At 51.8% G+C, this 23,668-nt stretch overlaps 5 protein-coding genes across 5 annotated transcripts; 2 read left to right on the forward strand and 3 right to left on the reverse strand.

Moving 5' to 3' along the window:
• Positions 1-6,956: 6,956 nt before the first annotated feature.
• Positions 6,957-9,758, forward strand: KD926_011048 (uncharacterized protein; the record flags this gene model as incomplete). Its single annotated transcript, XM_053096028.1, has 2 exons — positions 6,957-7,444; positions 7,511-9,758. 2 exons carry the CDS (start codon positions 6,957-6,959, stop codon positions 9,756-9,758), a joined length of 2,736 nt encoding a protein of 911 aa, XP_052959856.1.
• An 805-nt stretch (positions 9,759-10,563) lies between these two features.
• On the forward strand, positions 10,564-11,952 carry KD926_011049 (IPI1/TEX10 family protein; the record flags this gene model as incomplete). The annotated part of the gene is made up of 3 exons (XM_053096029.1): positions 10,564-10,611; positions 10,724-10,781; positions 10,907-11,952. The coding sequence occupies 3 exons, from the start codon at positions 10,564-10,566 to the stop codon at positions 11,950-11,952; spliced, it is 1,152 nt and encodes a 383-aa protein (XP_052959857.1).
• Positions 11,953-13,016: 1,064 nt separating this feature from the next.
• Positions 13,017-13,916, reverse strand: KD926_011050 (uncharacterized protein; the record flags this gene model as incomplete). Its single annotated transcript, XM_053096030.1, has 1 exon — positions 13,017-13,916. The coding sequence occupies one exon, from the start codon at positions 13,914-13,916 to the stop codon at positions 13,017-13,019; it is 900 nt and encodes a 299-aa protein (XP_052959858.1).
• Positions 13,917-15,005: 1,089 nt separating this feature from the next.
• Positions 15,006-17,224, reverse strand: KD926_011051 (putative G1/S-specific cyclin Pcl5; the record flags this gene model as incomplete). The annotated part of the gene is made up of 2 exons (XM_053096031.1): positions 15,006-16,696; positions 16,777-17,224. The coding sequence occupies 2 exons, from the start codon at positions 17,222-17,224 to the stop codon at positions 15,006-15,008; spliced, it is 2,139 nt and encodes a 712-aa protein (XP_052959859.1).
• A 4,038-nt stretch (positions 17,225-21,262) lies between these two features.
• On the reverse strand, positions 21,263-23,623 carry KD926_011052 (epoxide hydrolase; the record flags this gene model as incomplete). Its single annotated transcript, XM_053096032.1, has 7 exons — positions 21,263-21,364; positions 21,492-21,647; positions 21,813-21,939; positions 22,257-22,443; positions 22,786-23,104; positions 23,163-23,322; positions 23,406-23,623. 7 exons carry the CDS (start codon positions 23,621-23,623, stop codon positions 21,263-21,265), a joined length of 1,269 nt encoding a protein of 422 aa, XP_052959860.1.
• Positions 23,624-23,668: the final 45 nt, after the last annotated feature.

Genomic DNA, 23,668 nt, shown 5'->3' on the forward strand with positions numbered 1-23,668 from the left:
CGTAGAATGCAAACCACACTGCCTATGATGAGTTGATCACCCCGGGCTAGGTCACGTGTCCCTATACTCCGTTGCAAGGATGCAAACAATGCAATCGATACACACCTGCCTACCTAGGTAGGAACCACCTGCCATCCTACACACTTCCCACCTCATCGACCATCGTCATCATCCCCGATAACCCTCAAGTCGAAGATAAGTGGTCCGATTCGATAGATGAAACGGACAGTTGGGCACAATATCTAGTCTTTTCACTTTCCCGCATGGCCAATGACGGAGATCATGAAGCAAAGCTTAATATAAGATAACGTTGGCGTCGTTCGGGATCTGCCAACCGCACCGACGCTCCGCTTATCATCGTCCAGGTAAGGTTGCACTTGCACCTGGGCGACGGAGAAATAAACGTCAGGATCTCCGCGGACAGAAAGGTTCGTTACTTGGATCTAGATCTATACTTTGAAGAGAATCGCGACGGCTGATGGATTGAAGAGACTCTGTCTTAGATGGTAAGTCCAGACAGACTGTCGAGTACCTATGAGTCCCTTCCCGCCGGTGCGATCGCGATCGAGAGGAACAACGAAAGAACCCTTCTATCTCATCTAGGGTTTAGTTGTGGAGAAAAAACACGGGGCCCAAACACAAAGCAGCCTCAATCGGAACTCCGATCCTCAATTTTCTGACAGTCGCAATCCACAACCTGCCGCGTCTAGAGATAGAGGATTGCACAAAGATAACGCTCTGGACGAGGCCAGTTACAATCAACGGGGATCGTCTTCCTGCTGCTGCTACCTACGTGTTTTCTGGGCGAGTCTCTTATCTGGACGAGTCTGCGTCTTGACACATGCACAGTTATCGCCATTCTCCTTTGATTAGGTTATTTCTTCCCATCCATACAAAAACCGACTCTTGTCGCCCAGCTGAGCTGAGTCTTTGACCGCCCCTTCTATTCGATTCGATTCGGCGTGCAGATTCGCCTTCGCCTCTATCGCTGGTTTGTCTTCGAGCGTGCATCACGCCTTATCAGCATTCTGTTGGGTGATAAGATGGTAGTCGGAACGAGCGCCGAGTCTCAAATGGTCATATAATAGGCTTGGGGAATGGTCGGCCATCACCTTTCCAGTTCCCTCGTTTCTCATCCCCCGTGGATTTTGGTTGTCCTTTGTTTGCTTTCTTTTCCATATATGAAAGAAAGACCTGAACGCGGGGAAAGCGAGCGACCACCTTCCACTCCCCCGGGACCCGTTTTCTCACCTTATTTCTACCTTACCACACCCACGCTACACCACCGACCCGTTCTATTTGTTCGCTCCAGCCCTGCATCGCTAGTCGAGCTGGTTCCCTCCTTCGCTTGAGATATTTCACACCCCCCTTCAACTAGCCTACCATGTCACACACCATCCCATCTGCACTGAACTGCAAGCCGTGTGGGATGTCCGTGTTGATATTGCGACCGTGCTTGCAATGATCTAAGATATGCGGAAGCACATGCTTGGTGCAGGGGGGTGTTGATGCCGGCCTTACTTTCCCTTGTTATTATTTCGGCGGGTCCGCTGCAGCCGCTTAGGTGGAAAAGGAAAACCGAAAACACCCTCGAGAAAAAGACTGGAGAGAGTCAGTCAATCGTTTTATCTCGAGTGGGGGATGATCACAACGAAATGTCCCGGTCGGAAGCTCGAGGGAAGTAACAAAAAAAGAAAAAGAAAAAGAAACGCCACAAGAGATAGAGCAGAAACAGCGGCAGGATTTCCAACAGCTGACGATGACCTTCATCTGCATTCCGATTGCTCCCTTGCTCCGGTTCTCTAGTGACGGAGCAGCCCGCCACGCTCCACCGACAAAACTGGGGAAGGCAACAAAGAAAAAGGAAGGATGGGCATCATAGTGATGCATCCGAGGTCGTACTACAGGACAAAAACTGTAGATTATCTAGACTAGTCCATTGCCGTCACGGCCAGAGGTACGTCACTCGACAGTCGACATCCCCCTTGGTTATGACTTAGGCATGTTTGTCTCTTGCTTATCTCTAACATATTGCTTGATGTGGAGTCGGGATCGGCCATCCTTTCTGTCGGTTACCCTCGTCGGTTTCAGCTCTACTCTACAGACTCTAGAGTACTCAGTTAGTTCTGGGGACAGCGGAGAAGTCTATTCGAAGCGCACTGCCACTGGAGAACTGGACAGGGCAGCCATCTGGTCCGCTAGCCCAGGCACACGACAAGCCTCTTCTCTCATCTTACTCGTCCAACGCCGTCTGACTGGTTTCCCTTTTGAGCCCCTCACCGGAAGGTGCTGCGAATGCATCCGGTCCAAAAGGGCACCAGGCCAACCCGCGGTGCGTGGCGTGGTCTGTTCCCCCTTCCCGGTCGACCAGAAACAAATAACTGCCCGGCTTATAGTTATAGAGGAGGGATTGAGAGAACAATGGCCTCTGAATGGTTCCTCGTGGGACGCCACTCGCCCACATTTCGCCCTTTGCTTTTTAGCTTGGCATTTGGGGGGGTCTCGACTGAACTTTGATGTTTCTTTTCTTTTTTCTGCCACGCAGCAAATACGATTGCCGACCGAAGGAAAAATCAAGAACGACAGACCAAAAAGAAGAAACTAAATTAAAATCGGACCAAAGTGAAAGGGCAAAGAACTAAATGTACTAACGACAGCTAAACAGAAACAAGTCGAGATGCTTCAAGCACGGAGGAAAAGGAAATCCGACGAAGAGCCGGTTACGTTGCCAGCAGGATCGAGGCCCCGATCGGCGGAAGTCCATTGGCTACGATGACCACGGCTAATGACATTCTTATCAGCTTATCACTGCCCGTTATCTCGACTGGAAATGCACGGGAGTCTCTGCAATCAATTAATATTTCATTCACAATTTGATTAACTATCAGTATCAGGTCGAACAGACTCTACAGACTTAGCGCCGGTGGACCCTGCTTTCCCTCCTAAACTTCTCTCCCGTGGGGCCCAAGATTCACCAAAAAAAAAAAAAACGACCGGAATCAATTGATTGATCAAGATACTATTCGAAATTCGGACTGCATGGACGGTGAATACGAAAATGAAATGGAAATGAAATCACCGTGCTCGCTCTACTCTATCCCCCATCCGGCAATACCTAGGTAGATGCTAAATTTGCAATCCCGCTGCTGTTTGAACGGTCTCCCTTGACAACATCGGCCCCCCTTCTTCCCTCCGCTTGGCATCCTCTCTGCCGTCTGAATGGTTTGCCACCGCCCAGGGGAGGAGAAGTGTCCATCGTTCATGGAGTGAGGGTCTTGCCGTCGCGGATTTACAAGCCCAATCAACCCGCCGCGACGAGGCTACCGTGTACCGAATGATGTCGCATCTATACTCAGTAAATCGGGTAATATCGACATGCCAGGGCCAGGCTAGACTACCTACTCCGAGACTACGGAAGCTCACTACTGCAAGCATGGGGGGCCCGCAGCCGCAGAGACGCAAAACGAAAAAGAAACCACCCCAAAAAAGCAAAAAACGAATTAAAAGTGGACTCCCTGGAAGACATTCATCCGACATGCACAGCTGCACAGCAAAGTAAGTGACTATGTATGTACTATGTAGAGAGTGCATGAAGCGGCCAGACTGGCTACTGACCAGAGAGACGTTGCCATTTGGGCCGCGTTGATGAACAACAGTCTACAGCAGAGACAGAAAGACATGAGTGACCCCGCAAGGGAGGGAAGTGGACCCAAATCAATCTGGCACGGTTTGTGATTTGAGTAGGTATGAGGGGAGGGCAAATTGATATTCGTAGCAGTCGGGGGAGTTTCATCATCATGAGGCTGGAAGGGAGAATGACACTCCGGGTGGTAACCGCATTACAGGACGTACGGTCACGTCGCTCGATACCAGACGCATACGGGGCTCGGGTAAGATAGGAATCTAAGCTCTCGGTGAGCGCGAAGCATCAAGACTACGGCGCAAGTTGCTTAAGTGCTGAAGACTCGTCTGCGATGACACGCCTGTCTTGGGGTTAGCCGGGCTGAAGAGATGAACGATGTCGGAGGTTTTGCAGAGAGGCCTGGCCTGGGATTCTCATCTCGCATTCACAGAGATTCGATGGCAGTTAGTTGCACCTTTGCGCATGTGACGATCAATCCTCTCCTAGAATTAAGTCCGACTGCGATTATTGTGAAAGGTCCAGACTCCAGGAAAGGACCTAATGATCCTATTAAACTATCCCTACTCGAAACCTTAGAAAGGAATATCTTCGGGATATTCAACTCTAAATCTAAATCGCATCCATGATCCATGCGCAGAACGCACTGTGTATCACTATCTGGCGGCCTCGGGACTCGTCCGGGACCAAACAGGGCCTGCCCGACGAACGTCCGCCCCGCTGTTCTGTCCTCCGAGGCCCAAGTCTGTCATATCCGGAGGCTGATTGCTCCGGTTCGATTCACTCGGGTTGTCCGATGAGCGGAGTCTTTGCTGTCTGCTTCATACGGCGTAGTCTACCAGTAACTGTCTATCTTGTATCCACACCTCCGTCCCCATCTCTCTCTTTAGTCTTTCCTCTCAAGAGTTAAGAGGTAAGAGTCAAGATATCGGCCCGATGGGAGTCACTTTTCTCCCCCTCCCCTCCTCTCCGTCAAGATGGGGTAGTCTATGCATGAAAGGTGCATTGTCCATGCTTGAAAAGGATCTAGTCCCGACCTGCAGGATAACTAGTTCCTACCTACCTACGCAGTACAATGTACAGTACACAATATATGCTGTCTTACTCGTGGGGAGGACCTAAACTAACCGGTGACCCGTCCGTCTGTCCATACACCGAGGTAGAGTACGCCTAGGCTCTCCCTCCTACGATGTATGTATCTATGTACAATGTCTCCGACACGAGTTTGAATCACAATGAAGTCAGAAACGCCATCCCTGGCCCGAGCGGATTGCGATCCTGTTGGACAGGGAGAAAGGACGATCTGACTCGGTCGGACGCCACAGGTGACCTATAGGCGAATGAGACGATGGGGCATCGTCAGCTGTTAACATCATCGTTGTGCCATGCATGGGAAGGAGGAGGCAAACGGATCGCCTTTTTTTAAAAAAAATTTCTTACTTTTTTGTGGTGAATACATAGGTAGTAACTACCTAACTACCTAGGGAAATGGGTACAGTGATTGATTGATTGATTGATTGACTTCCATAATAGTTAATGCAACAGGGATAGGAATCCCACGAGACTGTGTACAGTGTACACGGTGGTAAATCCTGCCGGGGTCTGAATCAGAGCCATTCTCTAACAGATTAATTTAGACAGTAAAAAGTTACTTCCGCCGTAGCAAGACGGCAGGCCAGAATTGGGGTGGTTGGAAGCACGGTCATTGGCGGAGTTTAGTCCTGGTTAGGGCCGATGGATGACGGATCTGGTAATGTGTATCGGAATAACTGCTGGTTGGTACTTTTGGGGGGGAGGATTTTAGCCGGTCTATGTGCGGTGTGCACTTTGTCTACGGTGTATGGTCAAGGGAGGATTGAATTCGTTGTCGGAAATGGGTTGCGGGATGATTCAAGGGATGACTACCTACCTACCTCTGCATCACTATTCATGATTTGTATGTACATACTACACAATCGACATGAATGCTCCGTACGGAGAACACTGTCGGAGTACAGACTTCAGAACAGAGAAATCAGACAGAGCCGGTGGAGCTTCGAGAACATCCCCGGCAACGTTAAACCACGAGCTCAAGCGCAGACTGGTTGGACCGCCAGACTCGATCTATTTTAGCCCGGCGCGCTAACAGCGACGCTAAGGTGCAGTCCTCTAATTAATTTACTGCTCCGTCGTTAGGACTGTAGTAGGAAAGGTACCTGGTTGCCACCGGGTGACGGTACGGGTATTACTTGGTATTGTACGGTAGGTGTACTTCCGTCCGAACTAGGGTATACTATAAGAGTATACTGCGAGAGTATACAACGATATTGATTCTGTCTTCAATTATGGGAATGAGCCGATGTCACATATTAGGATTAGAATTCTGTTGGATAAGTTCACAGACTTGAAGATAATAATCAATCCATCCGACTGGAACCCAAAGAACCCAAAGCACCCAAGACCAAAGAACCCAAAAAGAAGACGACGACCGTTACTGGTTCCGGGCGGAGAGCGGTACGGTATGTAAGGCTGGCCTCCGTCATCCATTTTATTTCTCTTCCTTTCATTGTCCGCTTCCCCCCTCCCTCTTCCTGTCTTTCCTCTCTTCTTTCCCTTCTTTTTCTTCTTCTTCTCCCTCTCTTCGCCTCTCAATTCCTCGATTCCCTGCTCGGTCGGGTCTTCTCTACTACTTCATCTCCCCGTCTGTGCTCTCTCTCTCTCTTGACAGTCTGTCGTCCAGGTACGTGCATTCTCATTTCACTTAGTGCGTGCTTGGGGAAATCTAGTGAACTGGCCAATGATGTATTATACATACCAACCACATCTACCTCGGTGCCTGTATCTAGATGCGATCATCCTCGCCCTTCTCGATTCCCCCAAGTCGATGAAGATGGAGATGGATCGAATCACCCACGCGCATTAGTTGATGCACCCAGCAAGCTAACAGACCGAACAACAGATCAGTTGAAGCACCCTCGTTCTCAGGTTCCCGTCCGAACAAGTCGTTTACGGCGGGTAAGCTGGAATTCCTGACTGGCCAATCCTCCCACACAAGAGCAGGGAATTCCCCCTCTCGTTGTCTGGACGCTTCTCTTTTCTTATCTCTCTCTCCTGCGCTTCTCGTTTTTCTTCAATTTGATTTGATTTAATTCTTAATTTTTTTTTTTTTGTCTACACTCCCACCCTCTTTCCCCCCCCCCCCCCCCCCCTCATTTGGAATTTTTCGGTCTTATCGCCTTGCAAACCGGCTTTTCTTTTTTTTTTCTACTTCTTTTTCCCGCCCTTCTTCTTTCCTGGCCCGCTTTCCAATAAGAAGGGAGAGAAGGTCCGCGAGATCATGTCCGGGTTGACCCTCGGGCGAGGTCCTGGGGGCGTGCGACCGACTCAACCCGCCGCTGGCTTCGATTCCTCCGCCGACGCTGACCGGTCTTCCGCCTCCCTTCACCATCGTCAACATCAGCATTTTCCTCCTCCCACTTCCTCCTCTCAACTCTCCGACGACTTCTCCTTCGGTTCTCCTCTCAGTCCGCCCGATTCGTCTCATGTGCAGGACGGTGGCGTACTTCAGGATTCGCTATTCCCCGAGTGGAGCACCGGCGCGCCGCCTCGCGTTGGAATCGACGGCCCCGATGAGATGCAAAGGCAGGATCCGTTAGCCACCCAGATATGGAAGCTGTATTCTAGGACGAAAGCCCAGTTGCCCAATCAGGAGCGCATGGAGAACCTGACTTGGCGAATGATGGCGATGAGCTTGAAGCGCAAGGAGCAGGAACGGTTATATCAGTCGAGGTTTGTCCCTAGCGTTGGTTGTCTTACAGTGTCCCTGTAAGAACTTGAATATTGGTTGGAACATCTGGCTTATTATGGGATTGCAATCGACACGTCCAAAAGGTTCCCTGCCCGAAACAGCATCTCCGGCCCCAGTGGCATTGCCCAGTTGCGCATCTCCGACCGACCTCCTACCAACCTGCCGTCATCCGCTGCGACCGATTTCGCGACCGATTTCGCGCCTGATCCGGCGACCGATCCGATGAACCTGGATGATTTCATCGTTCCTTTTGAATCCCCCTCCGATCATCCGTCCCCGAATGCCACCACTAAGGGGTCCCAGTCGACCAGCTCCGTGGCGATCCCCATCAAATCTCGCAAGGACCAAGTGGCCGAATCCACGCCCGTGCCCGCCTCGTTCCACCACCCGGCTCAGGACCAGCGCAAGAACAGTGAATTCGGTTACGTGCCGCGTCGCGTGCGCAAGACGAGTATCGACGAGCGTCAGTTCTTCGGCTTGCAGTTGCCTAACCGCAAACGACCAGCCGAATCCTCGCCCCAGGTTCCCCCCGTGTCCAACACCATGCTGGCCCACGATCCCGATCTCTCTGGCGGCGTTCCCGATTACGCGTTGGATGCGACGACGTCGACGGCATTTGGTCTGCATCACGGTAGCCAGCATGCGTCGACTCATGCTAGCCACACCTCGCCGGGCGTGCCGTTTGGGCTGGATACCTTTACTCTCGGCGAAGACCCCATCCTTCCTTCCGCCGGCCCCTACCAAACTCACTTCACTTTCTCCCCGAGTGACTCGCCGATGACCTCGGGTAATCCGTTCACGAACTTGTATGCGCAGACGCCCGTGGCGTCGTCGCTCAACTCGACCGATTTCTTTTCGCCGCCTCCTTCGGGATACCAGTCGACCGTGTCGACTCCGCAGCCGGCCTACGATGGCGAGCATTCCATGTATTTCGATATGCCGTCGGTGGAGACACGCACCCAGCGCCGAGTGCCCAACTACGTTTCCCACCGTTCGAACCTTTCGGCGTCGTTGCAGCCCCGATACATGTTCAACCAGCATGACCAGCAAGCGCAGCAGCAGCAGCAGCACCAGCAAGCGCAGCAGCAAGCGCAGCAGCAGATCAATTCGAACACGATGCATTCTCCGGGGTATCCAGTTCCGCACGTTGACCCGTCTCAGGTTCTGGGTCCGGGTGATTTTACGGCTTCCCATACGAACATGTTCTCGTTCGGTGGCGATTCCGATAATGAAGACGACGAGGGGCGTCCATTCTCGGAGCGTGCTGGGCTCGCGATGCCGGCGGAATTCAACGATGAGAATGGAGATATGAACTCGGGTATGCAGTGGGACACGTCGTTCCCGGGGTCGTTTCATTCGCTGCCGGGATTCGCTCAGCATCGCAAGCATGTCACCATTGGGTCCGCGGACATGATGGACACGCCTAGTGAGTGGAACAGCCCGACCGGCAGTCTTGGACGGACGCACGGGTCGGCGGCCTCGGTCAGCGAGGTGCGCAATCGGGAGCAGGATCCCCGCCGCCAAAAGATTGCTCGAACCACCTCGGCGACCAACACGGCGCAACTGCTGCGGCAGGGCATGAACCCGGCCAGCACCTCGCACACTTCGCCCAACACCCCGCCTGAGTCGGGCTTGAGCAGTGCGGCTCCTTCGCGGCCCGCGAGCCCCGGAGGCTCGAAGAATGGCGAGGGCAGCACGGGGCCGACGACTTGTACCAACTGTTTCACCCAGACCACACCGCTGTGGCGCCGGAACCCCGAGGGACAGCCGCTGTGCAACGCCTGCGGTCTGTTCTTGAAGCTGCACGGCGTGGTGCGACCGCTGTCACTGAAGACGGACGTCATCAAGAAGCGGAACCGCAGCAGCGCCAACAGCCTGGCCGTGGGCACGTCGCGATCGTCCAAGAAGTCCTCGCGCAAGAACTCGGTGCAGCAGGCCTCCGCCACGACGCCGACGGCCAGTCGCGCTCAGAGCGGGACGGCGTCCGAGTCTCCGCCCGCCATGCCGAGCGCCCCGGCACGAGCGTCTGGCGTGGTTCCTATTGCTGCCGCGCCGCCCAAGTCCGCTCCCTCCGTCACCTCCGTCGCCGCCTCCGCTGCATCCCCAGGAACCGGACAGACGCGCAGCGCAGTGCAAGTGGCTCCCAAACGCCATCGACGGTTGGAAAAGGCCAGCGACGAGACCGAAGACAGCAGCAAGTCGTCTGGTCGATCCAAGGTGGTTCCTTTGGCTCCTGCGATGCCTCCCGCCGCGGCCAACCCGGCCAACCACAGTATTGCTGGTGGACAAGGCGCCAGTCAAGAATGGGAATGGTTGACCATGAGCTTATGATTTTGTTTTTCTTACACTCTTTTCATTCTCTTATTCGATATTATCAGCAATGCCCGCACGACCGATTTTCATAGATATGAAAAGAACCGAACCATGCTCGCTAGACGAGCGACGGATCTGGTTTCATCAGGGGAGGAGGACAGAATTAATGGTGATGAAGGAAGGAAAGCTTGTTTTTTCTTTTTTTCGGATATTATTTAATGGTTGACTCTAGCGCCTGATCTGTTTTGTTTTCTGCTGATTTTGTCTCATGTTTGATGTTTCATGCTTCGTTGGTCTGATTTTTATGTTTGATACAATCGCGTCTGTCCGGTGTTTGTTTTATGGCTTTGCCGGACAGAAGTGCGCACTGTGATTTGATTGATTCATTTGATTTTATTTGATTATTGATTTGTTGATTCTCGTCTTACTGAATGGATTATAGACTGTTATGTTCGTGATGTTATTGATGGGTTAGGTAGTTATGATATTCTTTGATTTGAAATGGTGCTGTCGATGTAGATTCACTATCTGGATGGATTTACTCTCGTAACCAAGGTAGTAGAGATGAATTATGTATGACTATGAACAAGTAATGACTACTTCAGTCCTCCATACTCCGTAGACAGATGGAGACGGCGATAGACACCTCAGGCAGAGCCCCGATAAGATTCCAGGTCACGTGCCGATAAGACGCTCTTATCGTCTCCAAAATTTCGTCTGCTTTTTTCTCCGCAGATCCTCGTGGACTCCGACTTGGACTGTCGCACTCGCGCAGAACACCGATCGCAAGAGAAAGCACAAGGAAAGAAGACATACCGATACCATGGGTGCCAGCGCAAAGAGGAAGAAGGAGAAGCAGAAGGACTTTCAGGTATGTTGTCACCGTCCATCCTTTCACTTCCATCCGTTCCAGGTGGAGGGATGGGGATGATATGATATGATCCGTATAAGAGAGATAGACATTGATCGATTGTTTGATGCAGAAAACGAAATTGAAAGTCGGAAAGACAAAAGCCAAGCCGGAGAATTTTACAGATACGAGTTTCAAGTCGAAATGTACATCCCCTTTCCCCCACCATCCATCTGCCCATATAATCCCACCTCCCCAGATCATACACCTCCCTCTTGACAATATCACCCATACTAACACATATCGATCTCTACAGCAATAACCCTAACCCAACAATCCCTCACACTCACCGCCCCTACTCAATCAACACAATTCACACACTCCCTCTCCCTCCTAAGCAGCAAATCCGACTCCCAACGCCGCGACTCCCTCTCCCACCTCGCGACCGCCATCTCCTCGCGCCCCGTCTCGTCCCCCCTCCCAGTCCCCGTCCCCTCTCTCCTCCCCTCCCTCCTCCCCCTCATCCTAGACGCCAACGTCTCCGTGCGTACCGCCCTGCTCAAACTCCTCCGCACCCTCCCCGGCGCGGACATCCGCGACCACGTCCCGTCCCTGCTCCCCTACATCCGCGCCGGCATGACCCATCTCGCCGCCGACGTGCGTCTCTCGACCCTCGACGTCCTGGAATGGCTGGTCGACGTTGCCGGGGAGGAAGTCGTCAGCGCCCCCGGCGGCTGGGTGAAGCTGCTGAAGTGTTTCCTGGCGCTGTTGGGCTGGCCGACGCCTGATCCCGAGGGCCGGGAGAAGAGCAAGTGGACGAGTTTGAACTCCCGCGCGAGTCTGGGCGCTGAGGCGAAGGGCTTGCCTGGGTATCCTGGTTCCGGCTCTGGCTCCTCTAGCACCAGCACCAGCACGGGTGCCAAAAAGCCAAGCTCCGGATCCAGCTCAACGGGACGTGTCGACCTCGGCAAAGCCTCGAAGCAAGGCAAAGGACTGATCCGCGGGTTAACAGTACTCGGCGTATTCTTAGAAGCAGGACTCGCGCCGCATTTGCGATGCGTTCCTGGGACGGAGGGCCAGAGCCATACAGACGAGAGTAACGGGGACGCTGCAGACTTCCCGATCCTCTCGACAGTACACCTCGTGTCTGGATCGGCGCAGCCGTATGCGTATTTGAATCTGTTCGGGGCGCCTCGGGACACGGATGGCGAGATGTATGAGACGCAGGAGGATCGGTGTCGGGTGTTTGTGGAGGGCGGGTTCTTGGGTTCTGTGACGGGGGGAGTGGAAGGGGCGAGACAGGAGGGAGGAGAGGTGGGGAGGGTGTCGAGTTTGATTCGGAGGGTGTTGGCTTCTCTTTAGTATATTATACTTATACTTATACAATATGATTTGGTTTGGTCTGGCTTGGTTTGTTGGGATGACTTACCTACTCTATCTACACATTTTTCTGTTTGCTTAAGGGGTTGCTTACCTGCACAAAACTTGCCTGTAGTGAGTGAGTGGGAGGAGGGAGAGAGCTACATACATACATAGATATGTAGTACGTAGCATTTTTGATGTATGCATGCATGGCCGCAGTTTAAAACCCAGGGCAGATATCCTTTTTAAGGTATGTAGTTACTAAGATCTTACTATTATGAACAAGCATTCATTTCATTCACTGCTCATTTCTAAAGAAAGATATTGTAGTAACCAGATATATTAGATCGCCTGGTTCAAACATCAAAGACAGACAGGCATAGAACATTTTGTCCTGATCTTGGTCACCTACCTACCTACCTACCTACCTACCTACCTATCTACTACCTAGACGGGTATGTGGAGGGTGATAGGGTAGGGTATAGGGTAGGGCGGAAAAAGTTCACACCCCATTGCATTGTCGTCGATGAAGAAATATGTAATGTCGGGTTCGTTCAGGGAGGTCGTTGCTTCCTTTCTGCGAGCGCGGATCTTCGGGGGTGATGATTTCATTGCCATTGTTCGTATGTACGTATGTACTCGGTTTTTATATCACGGGTTATGGATTATGTAGAGGTCATGAGTGGATTCATGTTCTTCATGTTCATTTCATTGGTTCTGTGCTGAATTCGTAACAACATAATAGCAAGCAGAGACAGAAAGAGAAAAGAAAGAGGAAAGAAAGAGGAAAGAAGCAAGGACAGAAGAGAAACATATGCCATGCCACAGATCAAGACAATAAGATAACTCCAGGTTTCCGCAAGATGATCATTGGATCTGGCTTATCAGACGGCACACCTACTGAGAGACCCGACGTAGCATTGAGAAGCAATCAATCGCTGATACCTGAGCGATAAGTACGCTCACCCCCTGGTCTGCTCACACGGATCCCTCAACCACCCAACCTCTTCTGCAAAGCACCACAAAAACGAAGATAGCAAGCAATGCTATGATGCAAAGACACTCTAGTTAGCCTCCCCAGGCAATCTCACATCCTCCCATCCCCTCCCGTCACCAACGCCCTCCAAACTCCCCGTCCTCCGAATCCCCTTCCACTCGGTCGCATTAATCCACCCGATCTGCTGCAACCCGCCAAAGCCCCCAATCCAATAAATCTCCGTAACCACCATTCTCGCCCAGAAGCTCGAATGCGGCGACCCAGCCTTCCCAGGCAACCAGACCCGAGCATCAGGATGGGCTTTCGTATAACAACTCGTCAAAGCCTCGCTGGTGTCCTCAGGCACGGGAGTCGGGAATTCCTCGACGTACCCGAACAACGTAACGCGGGGCAACCCGGCCTCACTGAGCGGGAAACCAGGGAAGACGGGTTTCGTGTCATTAATGTGATCCCACCAGTCGATGGAGACGCTGAGGTTCGAGCCGGCGGCGATGTTGCGGAAGGTGGAGGAGACGCGTAGACCGAGAAGGGTGGGGTCGCCGTTGCCGCCGTGGGAGGTGTCCCGTGGGAGGTGCTCGTCGCAGTCGGAGATGTATTCGCGGAGGCTGACGGATTGGCCGGCGAGGGAGGCGGGCGTGTGGGATTTGTCGGGGGCAGGAGAGGGGAAGATTGTTGAGATGACGCCGGTGGTGGAGAGTGCGAGGAGTCGGCGCGCCATCAGCGTCGATGTGAACCATGAGGGGGCGGCCGTTGCGGCGACGGAGTCGGAGTCGGTGTAGGTGGTATCATGTTCGTGGTTGCCTGTATGTTCGACGGATTGAGAGGATGGTGCGGAAACTGAGTCGCTGCCTAGGAATGTCTGTCCCAGGGCGCGAGGTTCACTGCCCACTGGGGTGGCTAGCACCAGAGAAACGGGACTCAGTAGGAGACCGACGGTGGAGAGAAGGGAGACCGCGCGACTGCCCATTGTGTCGATAGAACCTCCGCAATAGACAGGAATGAATTCTATGATACAGAGATAGGAGTATGGTGTGAAGGAGCTGGATTGAATATCTAGAGATGAGGTCGGTGAAGGGGGAAGAAGAAGGTGGAGTGAGGGGGAGGAGCACTTGACCGCAGCCGGTGACCTTCTGATCCTCGGCTCGTCTGATCTTATCTGATGGCACCAGTCCCGGATTGGTTAGCTCGTCGGTTGCATGACTAACCCCAACCACCTGATCGCTCCGATCCCGGCCGTTCCCGATGCTGCCTCAGCAATCAGGCAGCCAAGTCGTGACTCATGGGGCGGCGCCACTTGCGCTCTCGGGATGCAAACCAGTGAATGGCCAGTCGTGGCGGTGAGTCAGAGACAAGCCAGCGGTCAAGCGTCGATCCAGTCGCGTGAGACGTAAAAAAATCATGCGAGAGAAGAATTTGACAGCCTCGTCATTGGTGGGCGTGACCTGGTGATTCCACAGGCAACCATCTACTCCGGTGTACTTACGGACTACAGGCCAGGAATACTCGAGATACTTCTTAGTATAGGCGGTATATTTATTGAGGTAATAGGTAATCGGTAATAAGTAAGCCAAACAATCCCTGCCATCCCACACTCCGAGAAAACCAATAACAATAAGTGTAGACAAAGAAATGGTAAGAGTAGATAAAAGATCGAAAACCCCTGCATAGACACAAGAACCACCCCAACGTACATCATACAAACCAGCGGCTTGAAAATCAAACAAACAAAGCCCGCTGCTCCGTGCAGGCGCCGACGCAGACTCCCATCTCGAATCCCGATAGAACACCTGGGTATATACAAATGACGAAGAAAAAAAACACCGTTTTTTCCCCAATGAACAATAAACAACCGGAGACAAAGTTCGCACAAAACTTTTTCCTCTGGTTAGTCTGCGTCTCGTATCTGCAAGTCGCGGTCCATGACCGGACGGATAATAGAAAAGATTATGCAATAATGAAGGCTTTGTTCGTTCTCTTCCTAATCAACACATGAAAACAAAAGAACGTAGATCACCCGTGTCCACTGCATAAAGAAAGAATAGAAGGATATCGGGAGCTAGCCCAGATACTCAGCGCGCATCGTAGGATTCAACGCGATCTTGTTCGCTTCGCTGCCGCAGCAGGCCCGTTTCATACCGACGGGGCCGGAGATCGGTGCATGCGAGTTGAGGGCCTTCAACTGCGTGGCCGTCAGAGACTGCGAACGCCGCGGACCCGTGTTCAGAAAGATATCAGCCATCTTCCCATCAGGGAGGATGGTTCCGGGGCGAACAGCTTTGGAATGGATCAGGTGGCGAACGTGATTTTGAAGCGGAAAATCCTCAGACCCGGCGCGGCCGCGCTTACGGCCCTGGTGAGGCTGGCGAGATCCGGCGGTGCCGCCGGAGAGCGCACAGAGACCCTGGGCCGCTTCGTGGGCAGAAGTGGTGTCAACCGGAGTGCCCAGCGTAAAGTTGGACAGATCGGGAACGGCGGCGTTTGGGACGCCGTAGTTGTCCAGGGGGGACGAGTGGTAGAGATCAGCCAGCGACGTCTCGTCGATGGGTGACGCGATAGCCAGAGGCTTTCGGTTTTCCTTCATGTTGTTGTTCGTAGACCGAAGCGCGGCCTGCACCGCAAGGCGAGGCAGGGTAACGCCCGACGCACTTGACATGGAGGACGAACGCGACGACTGCGAGGACAGGGTGGAAACGTCCGAGACCATCGAATCCGGAGAGGACGCAGACGAGGTCGAGCGAGCCAGAGAAGACCGACGGACCATGGTCGGGTAACCATCAAATGAACCGTTGCTAGTCTTGGGGCAGAACGGCAGCGAGGGGCGCTGGTCGAGAGTCGACCGCGCCATGCACATGTTCTGCACCTGAGACATAGCGGAACAGATGTACCGTCGTTGGGGAGGATGGGAGCCAACACTCGCCGCAGGAGTGGTGGCCATGCTCGACTGGGGGGTCATCTGCGGGGTCGGCAGCAAGGGCGGCCGCGGAATCGAGGGCAGGGACGGGTTGAAGGAGTCCACCGCCGTGGGAGTAGTCGTCCGAGACTCGGGAATCCGCTCGGACAGCGAGGGCAGGACGCATGGTTCGCCCGCGAGGTAGGACGGGTATCCTCCTCTGATCGACGAGCTACGGGGAGACGGCGAGTCCGCCATGGAGCGGACGTCGTAGCCCTCCACGCTCGCCGGCGGAGTCATCGGAGCCACGTCCACTTCTTCCAGGTCGGGCGTCAGTCTCGGGATCACCGAGCGCCAAGAGTAGCCTTCCAGAGCCATCGCGCCGGCTCCGGGGGTATACTTCAGGACGATGTCGGTCCATCGCTGGAAGGTGGCCTCGGTAATGTGGAGTTTCCAGTCAACGGCCTGCAAGAACATCAACTCGTTCTGGTTGATCTCGAGCGTGTTGAGACCGGAAATCTTGCTCCAGGCGCGGGCCGAATAGTTTCGGTCCTGCAGGTACTTGGAGGCCAGGATCAAAGCCGCAAGAAACATGCGTCGGCCACATTGCATGGCTCGGCTGACAGGTTTACCGCGAGTCTGATCCTGTGTCAGGTCATGACTAGGCACGTGCGGCTTGATCTTGATCAGATAATACAGAGCAACCTGCAACGTACTGTAGCTGGTCCGAGACCTACGGAGCGTCTCTTGGATGAAGGTGCGAAGAGGCAGAACGCCCTTGCACCCCGTCGTCGAGTCACTCCGAAGAGAGACGGCCGAAAGGGGCCAGATGATCTCAACGATTTGCGAAGCGGTGTCTTTTGTACCCAAAAAGAAAGAGAAAGAAAAGCTTAGCCAGGTGCCCGAACGCCAAAACAATGAGTGAAAAAAGACTTACCGACAAGGTTGTCGACAAAGTTCACCTTCCGCTCCGACTGTCGCATGAGACAAGGCGGAGGCCGGGCGGACGTGGTGGTGCCGTTGCTGGCCTGGACGCAGCTCGTGCGCCGAGGGTGCTTACGTAACTCCGGAGCCACCGGGACGTCCGCGGGCTTGGGGACCGGCGACTTCAAAAAGCAAGCACGCTCACGCGGGCCGTGCAACGAGGGCAGTCCTCGGCCTGCCGCCGGGTATTCTCCGTCATTCTCCCAAATCACATCCACCGAATTCGTCGAGGTCGAGGAGATAGATCCCTGAGAGGACAAGCCATCCAGGGAGAAGACCGACGAGGACGAGGAGGATGCGGAAGAGGAGACGGACGAAGAAGTATAGGGGTGCGCATAAGACGCCGTGTATGAAAGACCGGGGTTTGGATCTTTCAAACCCAAAACGTCAATTCCTGTCATATCCGATAGGGTGTACTGTAAATCCAGTCAAAGTGTGACCTATGAGATATCCTTTAAACAAAGTAACTCAAAAAATGGTCATCCGAGAAGAGGATAGCGAGTAGATCGAAGTCGAATATGGCGAAAGAGTTGCGCGGATGTAGAAACCGTGGTAATGTTTTTTCAAAGAACCGTTGTGCAAATAACCGTTAACGAGAAACCGATAAGACAAGAACCGTCTTTTGTTCACAGGCGACGGCAAGCCTTCGAGGAATAGTTCGCCAGTTTATCGTATGAGAGGAAGTGATAAGAATAAAATAATAAAGCGGCGGTGGCAGAAAAGGTAGAGGGAATATGAGTCAAGGTAGAGTAGCAAGAGGATTAGGTAGATATCGGGCAAAGTAGGTGATAAGGGGATTAGATCTAATGTTCCGATCACCCGGTGTAAAGAAGTCCAGGTGTAGATCCAGCCGAAACAAGCGGAATATCAGGAAGAGACACGTAGGAAGGGTATACACCGCAACGTGACTCTCTCAATGTCGTTCTCTTTTTTCAAGAAGAGTTTAGACAACGACCTTGCCGAAGATTCGGAGATCTGAGGGAGCGGATTCTTCAACACAGGCGATCGGAACAGAAGATTTCGAAGCAACAGAGTACATCTTGAGGTTGGGTATAAGTATGAAGGAGGGTTAAGAGGGAGCCGCTAGAACGGCAGACCGTCTAAACAAGCAGGCAGATTTGGCGCTTGTCCAGGCAGTCAGCAGTTGCTTGACAGCTCTTCGCGGGGGGCGAGCGGCGGATGACGAAGGATGAGTGAGTTATGAATCTAGAGGCGAGAAAGATGAGAGGAAATAGTCAGCAACGAGGTCATCGGATAGTGGGCCTATTTTTGGGGCGGCGGCGGAATATTTTATGACTCCCCAAGGTAGAGAGGAGCGCTGCCTGGAGGGAGACTGACTTAATATTATTTGGGGGAGGGAAGGGAAGAGGGCGGAGCGGTAGACTAAATCTAATATGACTAACTGGGGGGGCGAACCAGTCAGAGTGGGGATGGGCAGAGAGGAAGACAAGATGGGCAGGAAATATTATTCAGGATGGGAAGAAGGGGAGATGGCGAGATTCGGGCAAGAACAGATGTTACTCACAACGGTGGCAAGAGTGGCGGACGCCGGGACCAGTTTTTTTCAAGGGAGCAGCAGAGCGGAGAGAGAACAGACAAGACAGACAAGACAGAACCGAAAAAATAGATAGACAAATAAATTCAAAAGAAACAGAAATAACCGCAAAGAAAGAGAAGAGAAGAGAAGAACTTAGGAGAGGGGAGATGTAGGTCGTCCTTTCATTGAAAGGGTGGACTGGAGAGGGAAGAGAAGAAGAAGAAGAAGAAGAGACGAAGACGAAGACTTCCAGTGAGAGAAGGAGAACGAGTCAGGGTCGGGAAGTGGCCGGGAACAGTTTCGATGATGACTCCGCGCCGTTTCCGAAGAACGCCCAACTTGGGCATGGTTCGTCCTGTCTATCGGGTTGATCTGAATTTTTATTACTTATATTGTCTTTCATTCTATTCTTTATCTGTTCGTCTATCACCTCGTTGCGATATCTCTACGCTCTACGCTGTACTCTATACTCTGTAGAAACCGAGGCCTCCCGTCCTCAGGCATCCATACTCCGGACTCCTGAGTAGAACAGTCTAACAGATAACTATAACCTACATTACCAATACTCCAGACAGTGGAGTCCAGTGTAGTAATCTAGTAGTCCAATATAATCACATCTATCAAATACAAAGAGACTCCATCGCAGTCCAACTCCGTCATACTCCCTGCAGTCAGGCGCAAAGCGCCGAAGACGGACGGGGGAGTCCAGCCGCCTCCACGCCACCCTTTCGCGGCCGGAGAGGCTGTGACGCAGGCGGTGTTCTCCTTTTTTCTGCACTACTATTTTTATACCCAATATACTAGTAACTATACAATGGACAAATGACAATATACTACATCTGATAATAATAGATAACACAGCCAGCTCCTGCCTCCTATCTCTGACTCTACCTTGACCGGAAACCTACTTTGTAGGGTTAAAACTCAGGACGGGAAAAGTCCCGGCATAACTCTCCCCGACCATGGGCAGTCCGTCAGTCAGTCCCCCAGCAGACTAAACTCAAGCCGGTCGCGCAGGCAGGCATAAACGGACAAATCCATGGTTGTGCAAAGACAACTGTCCTTGTGGGACCACCAGGCAACAGAGAACTCCACCCGCTCGGAGGCTGTCTGAGTTAGTCTTACTGTCGACGACGAGACTGGCCGGGGGGTTGGTATTCCATCAGCTAATGAGAATGATTACGAAGATCATCAGACTGACCTCCGAAGGCTGGTTCCTCTTCCTCCTCCTAAATAATCTAGTTAATTCTAATCCTTAGTCAGGGAGGATTATGAATCTTATGATTGTGGTCATCATTCTTACTCAATCTGATTGCCTCTGTCTTGACGGGGTTGTCTGTCGAATGTACATGCGTCGATGCGGGTCTTTCTTTGTCTACCTGCAGGATACATTCTGTCAAGTACTGGACTTGGGATTTAGTGTACATACTGTACATGATGTCCTGCGTGTCGTCGGTAGTGTATCTCTAGACTGTTAGACTGTCAGGTGTAGAGACTAGAGATGGGCTCGTTACGGAGTCTGAAGAAAATGGGATGTGACGGCAGCAACGCCGGCGTGTAGAACCCGTCCTGGCTGACTCAGGGCGGGTCACGTGTGGTCAGATGCCGGGGATCCCGTGAGAAAGACGGAGAGTCGGAGAATACATCATCTACTCCATGTTTCCCATTTCTCGAAGAATCTTCGAAATTCCTGGAGTACTAAGGATAAATGATAGAATGTCCTTGATTACTGTCTTTATTCCCATCTCTACATATACCAGTTCTTGGATAGTCTCACAGTGTATACTTCCAAATCACCCCTACGTATTCCCGTAGACTATATATACTTTCACCAAGTGACCCGACAAAAACACATCCAAAACGTACAAATGTCCCAGTAATCCAAAAAAAAAGAAAGAAAGAAAGAAAGAAAAAAAAAAACATACTGTACCCCGTAATACTATCATCATAAAATCCAACTCCCAACCAAACCCAAAAATCACCATCAAATCCAATAAAATCCCCCTGCGGGGTCACACGTTGACCAGACTGGACCGCCAACCCGGTTCGAGCTGCATACGCCGGCAGGAATGCAAATGCAATGCAGTCTTGGGGCCCTTGCTCTGTGTGAAGAGGGACGAGCAAAATTATGCGGAGTGGAGACTCATTTATTTCACCCTCATGATGTACTATATACTTCATAGCCACCTTAACCCCCTCCCTAAGCTCCGTATTTGCACCTAGGTGTAAGATACTGTAATCAGATATTACCACTAGGTACTGTGTACATACAACCCAAGAGCCAAGACTAAATCCAGTCAAAACGACCATGCATACCCCGTCCGCGCACGTTGTCTTGTCTTGGCTCGTCTCCGACAGAACGACACCGTCTCGTCCCGATCGGGCAAGCCGTGCATGGACAGGATGCGTGCTAATGCAGGCTTCCCTTCCCGCATGCGAGCTTCTGGTTTTCCATTCTTGCTCGTGGATGGTGTACATACCTACCTAGTTAGTATGTGTAGGGTCGAAGTGTTTTGTAAGGATTACTCTTCTGACTCTGGATGTACTTTCGACTAGACAAGGTAGATACAGTACGTACTTTCTTGCGTAGTACTGAAGTAATGATCTGATCTAGGGGATACCTTGGTGTCCTTGACGACATGAACAAATGTAATCTGCACATGTATATGTATATGTACAGTTCAAATATACATATCCCTCCAACTACAGTATAGTATAGTATAATAGTCTAGACACAAAAACAGTCAAGAGAAACAAGACCAGACCAGACCCCAAAAGTGGAGAATACTTTCTTCCAACTCCATTCATACTCAGTGGTGTAACCAACGTAAGGTACCTACCTATCTACCTAGTCTAACCCACCTCCGCGTCTATACTTATACCCAACAACCCAAGGCCCAAATCAGACCCTTGTCCGAACAACATCCCCTCTAACCTGCTCCACAAACGCCAAAACGTCATCAAGCAGCTCCTTAGGCCGCTCAAGTGCCGCAAAGTGTCCTCCCTGGATTGAATATCATATTCGTTAGCTTCTCTCTCTCCCAACCCTCCTGTCTCCGTGTTCTCCACACGGCTCCACCTCCGCATTGGTCTTCGAGTAGACAGAACTATACGGTGTACTCAGTACTTACCTTCTCGTGATAATTACAAAACACCAAGTTCCCTGTCGTAGCGACCCACGCTTTCGGTGCAGGGATCAACTCCTTAGGGAAGTATGAGTATCCGAATGGTTTCTGGATATACCATCTTGGGTCCATGGCGTGGAGGACAGGTGGGGGTGGGAAGGCCTGTTTGTTTTATTGTTAGGGCTGGTTAATTGATGAACTGGATGATCTTGACGCAAATTCCGTAAGGCAAGACAAGAGAAGACAAAGAACGATAGTAAATGGATGGGATGAGTATGTGGGTAAGTGAATGAGAAAGAGGATATGGCATGTAACTAGGTAGCTTACCTCTCGATATGTATAAATCGACCGTGGCAATGTTCCTGTCAGCCAGTACAGTGTCACCGATTTGAGAATCGTCTCGAGGGGAAGCGGATCCCGATCATCGACCCAGTCGAGGAATTTCTCGCCGATCCTGTATGTATTGGTTAAGTCAGCGATGGTTCAGACATAGTTCACGACAGTGATAGGGATAAAACATGAGTGAAAGCATGGCAAAGTAAGAGCAATGCAGCCCTTGCAGGCATGTCCCAAGAAAGATCAAATCAAATCAAATCAAATCAACCAATCAAGAACCATCAATCATTACAATGATTGATGGTTCTTGATTGGATTTGATTCAACTCGATTGACTTGATCGACTTAGGACATGCCATGCCATGCACAAGCAGCCGCATCAACAATCCATCAATCATAATCACCAACCATTAATCAAAATAAAAATCAACATACCAAGCCAACAACGCCACCGGGTTCGTCGCAATAGCATTACCAATAGTACTAGTACGGGTTCCTTGCTCCACAAAATAGCCCGATCCCCAGAGCGCGAACCACTGCGCGCGCTGCAGATTCTGGGTCTCGGAGTCCGAAAGCTCGGAGTCGGCGACGGAGGCGGGTTTCTGGACAAAACAGCCATTCACTGCGTTGGTTAGTATTATATCAGATGTATGTATCGAGGGTGCACGCAGTATGGTTATCATTAGACAAAGTGAAGAGACGCAAGGTGGGTTGGTAGGTAGGGAGGGCATGGGATGGAGAACTCACAATGCACGGCTGTACAATCCCCGCATGAGAACAAATTAGCTATCTATTCCATTCCAAATCACACTGATGCCCACGTAGCACATCACGACCCTTCAGACTATACTCTTTTCCAGTACCGAGTATAGCACAATGCGCGCTGTACAGCGACTTGAAGCAACACAGGAACACAGGGACAAGGTTCAAGAACATGGCTAGGACAGGAAAGGACAGGACATACCCCTACAAGCCTCATAATCGACCGCCAAGATGCGCGCAACCTTCGACCCGATATCACCCGCCTGTGCGACGTAGGATTCAAAACCCAAGTTGACCATGACCTGGTTGATCACCTTGGCAATGTCTTCGGTCCCGAAGTTCCTGTCTGTTGGGGGGCCCGAGGAGAACGTGTATCCGGGCAGCGAGGGCACGATGAAATGATAGGGGAGGGTGGCGGGGGTATACCGCTCCTTGACGAGGGAGAGCAGGGGGAGGAACTCGGTGAAGTTGCCTGTTGGTTGAGTTTTGGTTAGTATTCGTAGGTAGTAGGTAAGTCTGGTCTAATCTGGTCTAGATCTCTTGAAATCTTTTGACGCGACACAGAGTCGAAGTTTATACATGGATGGAAGACGGAGGAAACTTCCCTGGCCATCCATGAAGCAGAAGAACTGGGATAGCGTCTGGCCTCTCAGAGAACAGAGCCACCAGGTGGACGTCCAATTCGTCCACGGAGTATTTGAAATGAGGGAAGCCGTTGATGTGGTCTTCCACGGCTCTCCTATGTTTTGTTAGTTGGATATACCTTATGAACGACGAAAATGGATCAGAAGAGGGGAAATAAAAAGCAAGATGTTAAACTACCAATCAAAAGACTTCCATGCCTCTCGAGCCTGGGTCAGCCATTCGGTCGTGACACCGTACTTCCGGTCCTCCTGCTGACTTTCGAACGTGGGAGGGGCGATCTTGGAGAGTTTGATTAGAAGCTGCAGCTCTTCGAGATCCTCGTCTGGGACGTGGATCTGAAACGGAGTGGGAGGGATCTTTGCTCCGGAGGGGACTTGGCTGAATGAAAGGGTCATGTTGCTTTGGTGTTCTTTACAGTGCGGAGAAGTGGTGGTGAGGGG

This window comes from Aspergillus affinis (genome assembly GCF_023601865.1).
Source record: "Aspergillus affinis strain CMG 70 chromosome Unknown NODE_8_length_531634_cov_87_933514, whole genome shotgun sequence".
In the NCBI taxonomy this organism is placed as follows: domain Eukaryota; kingdom Fungi; phylum Ascomycota; class Eurotiomycetes; order Eurotiales; family Aspergillaceae; genus Aspergillus; species Aspergillus affinis.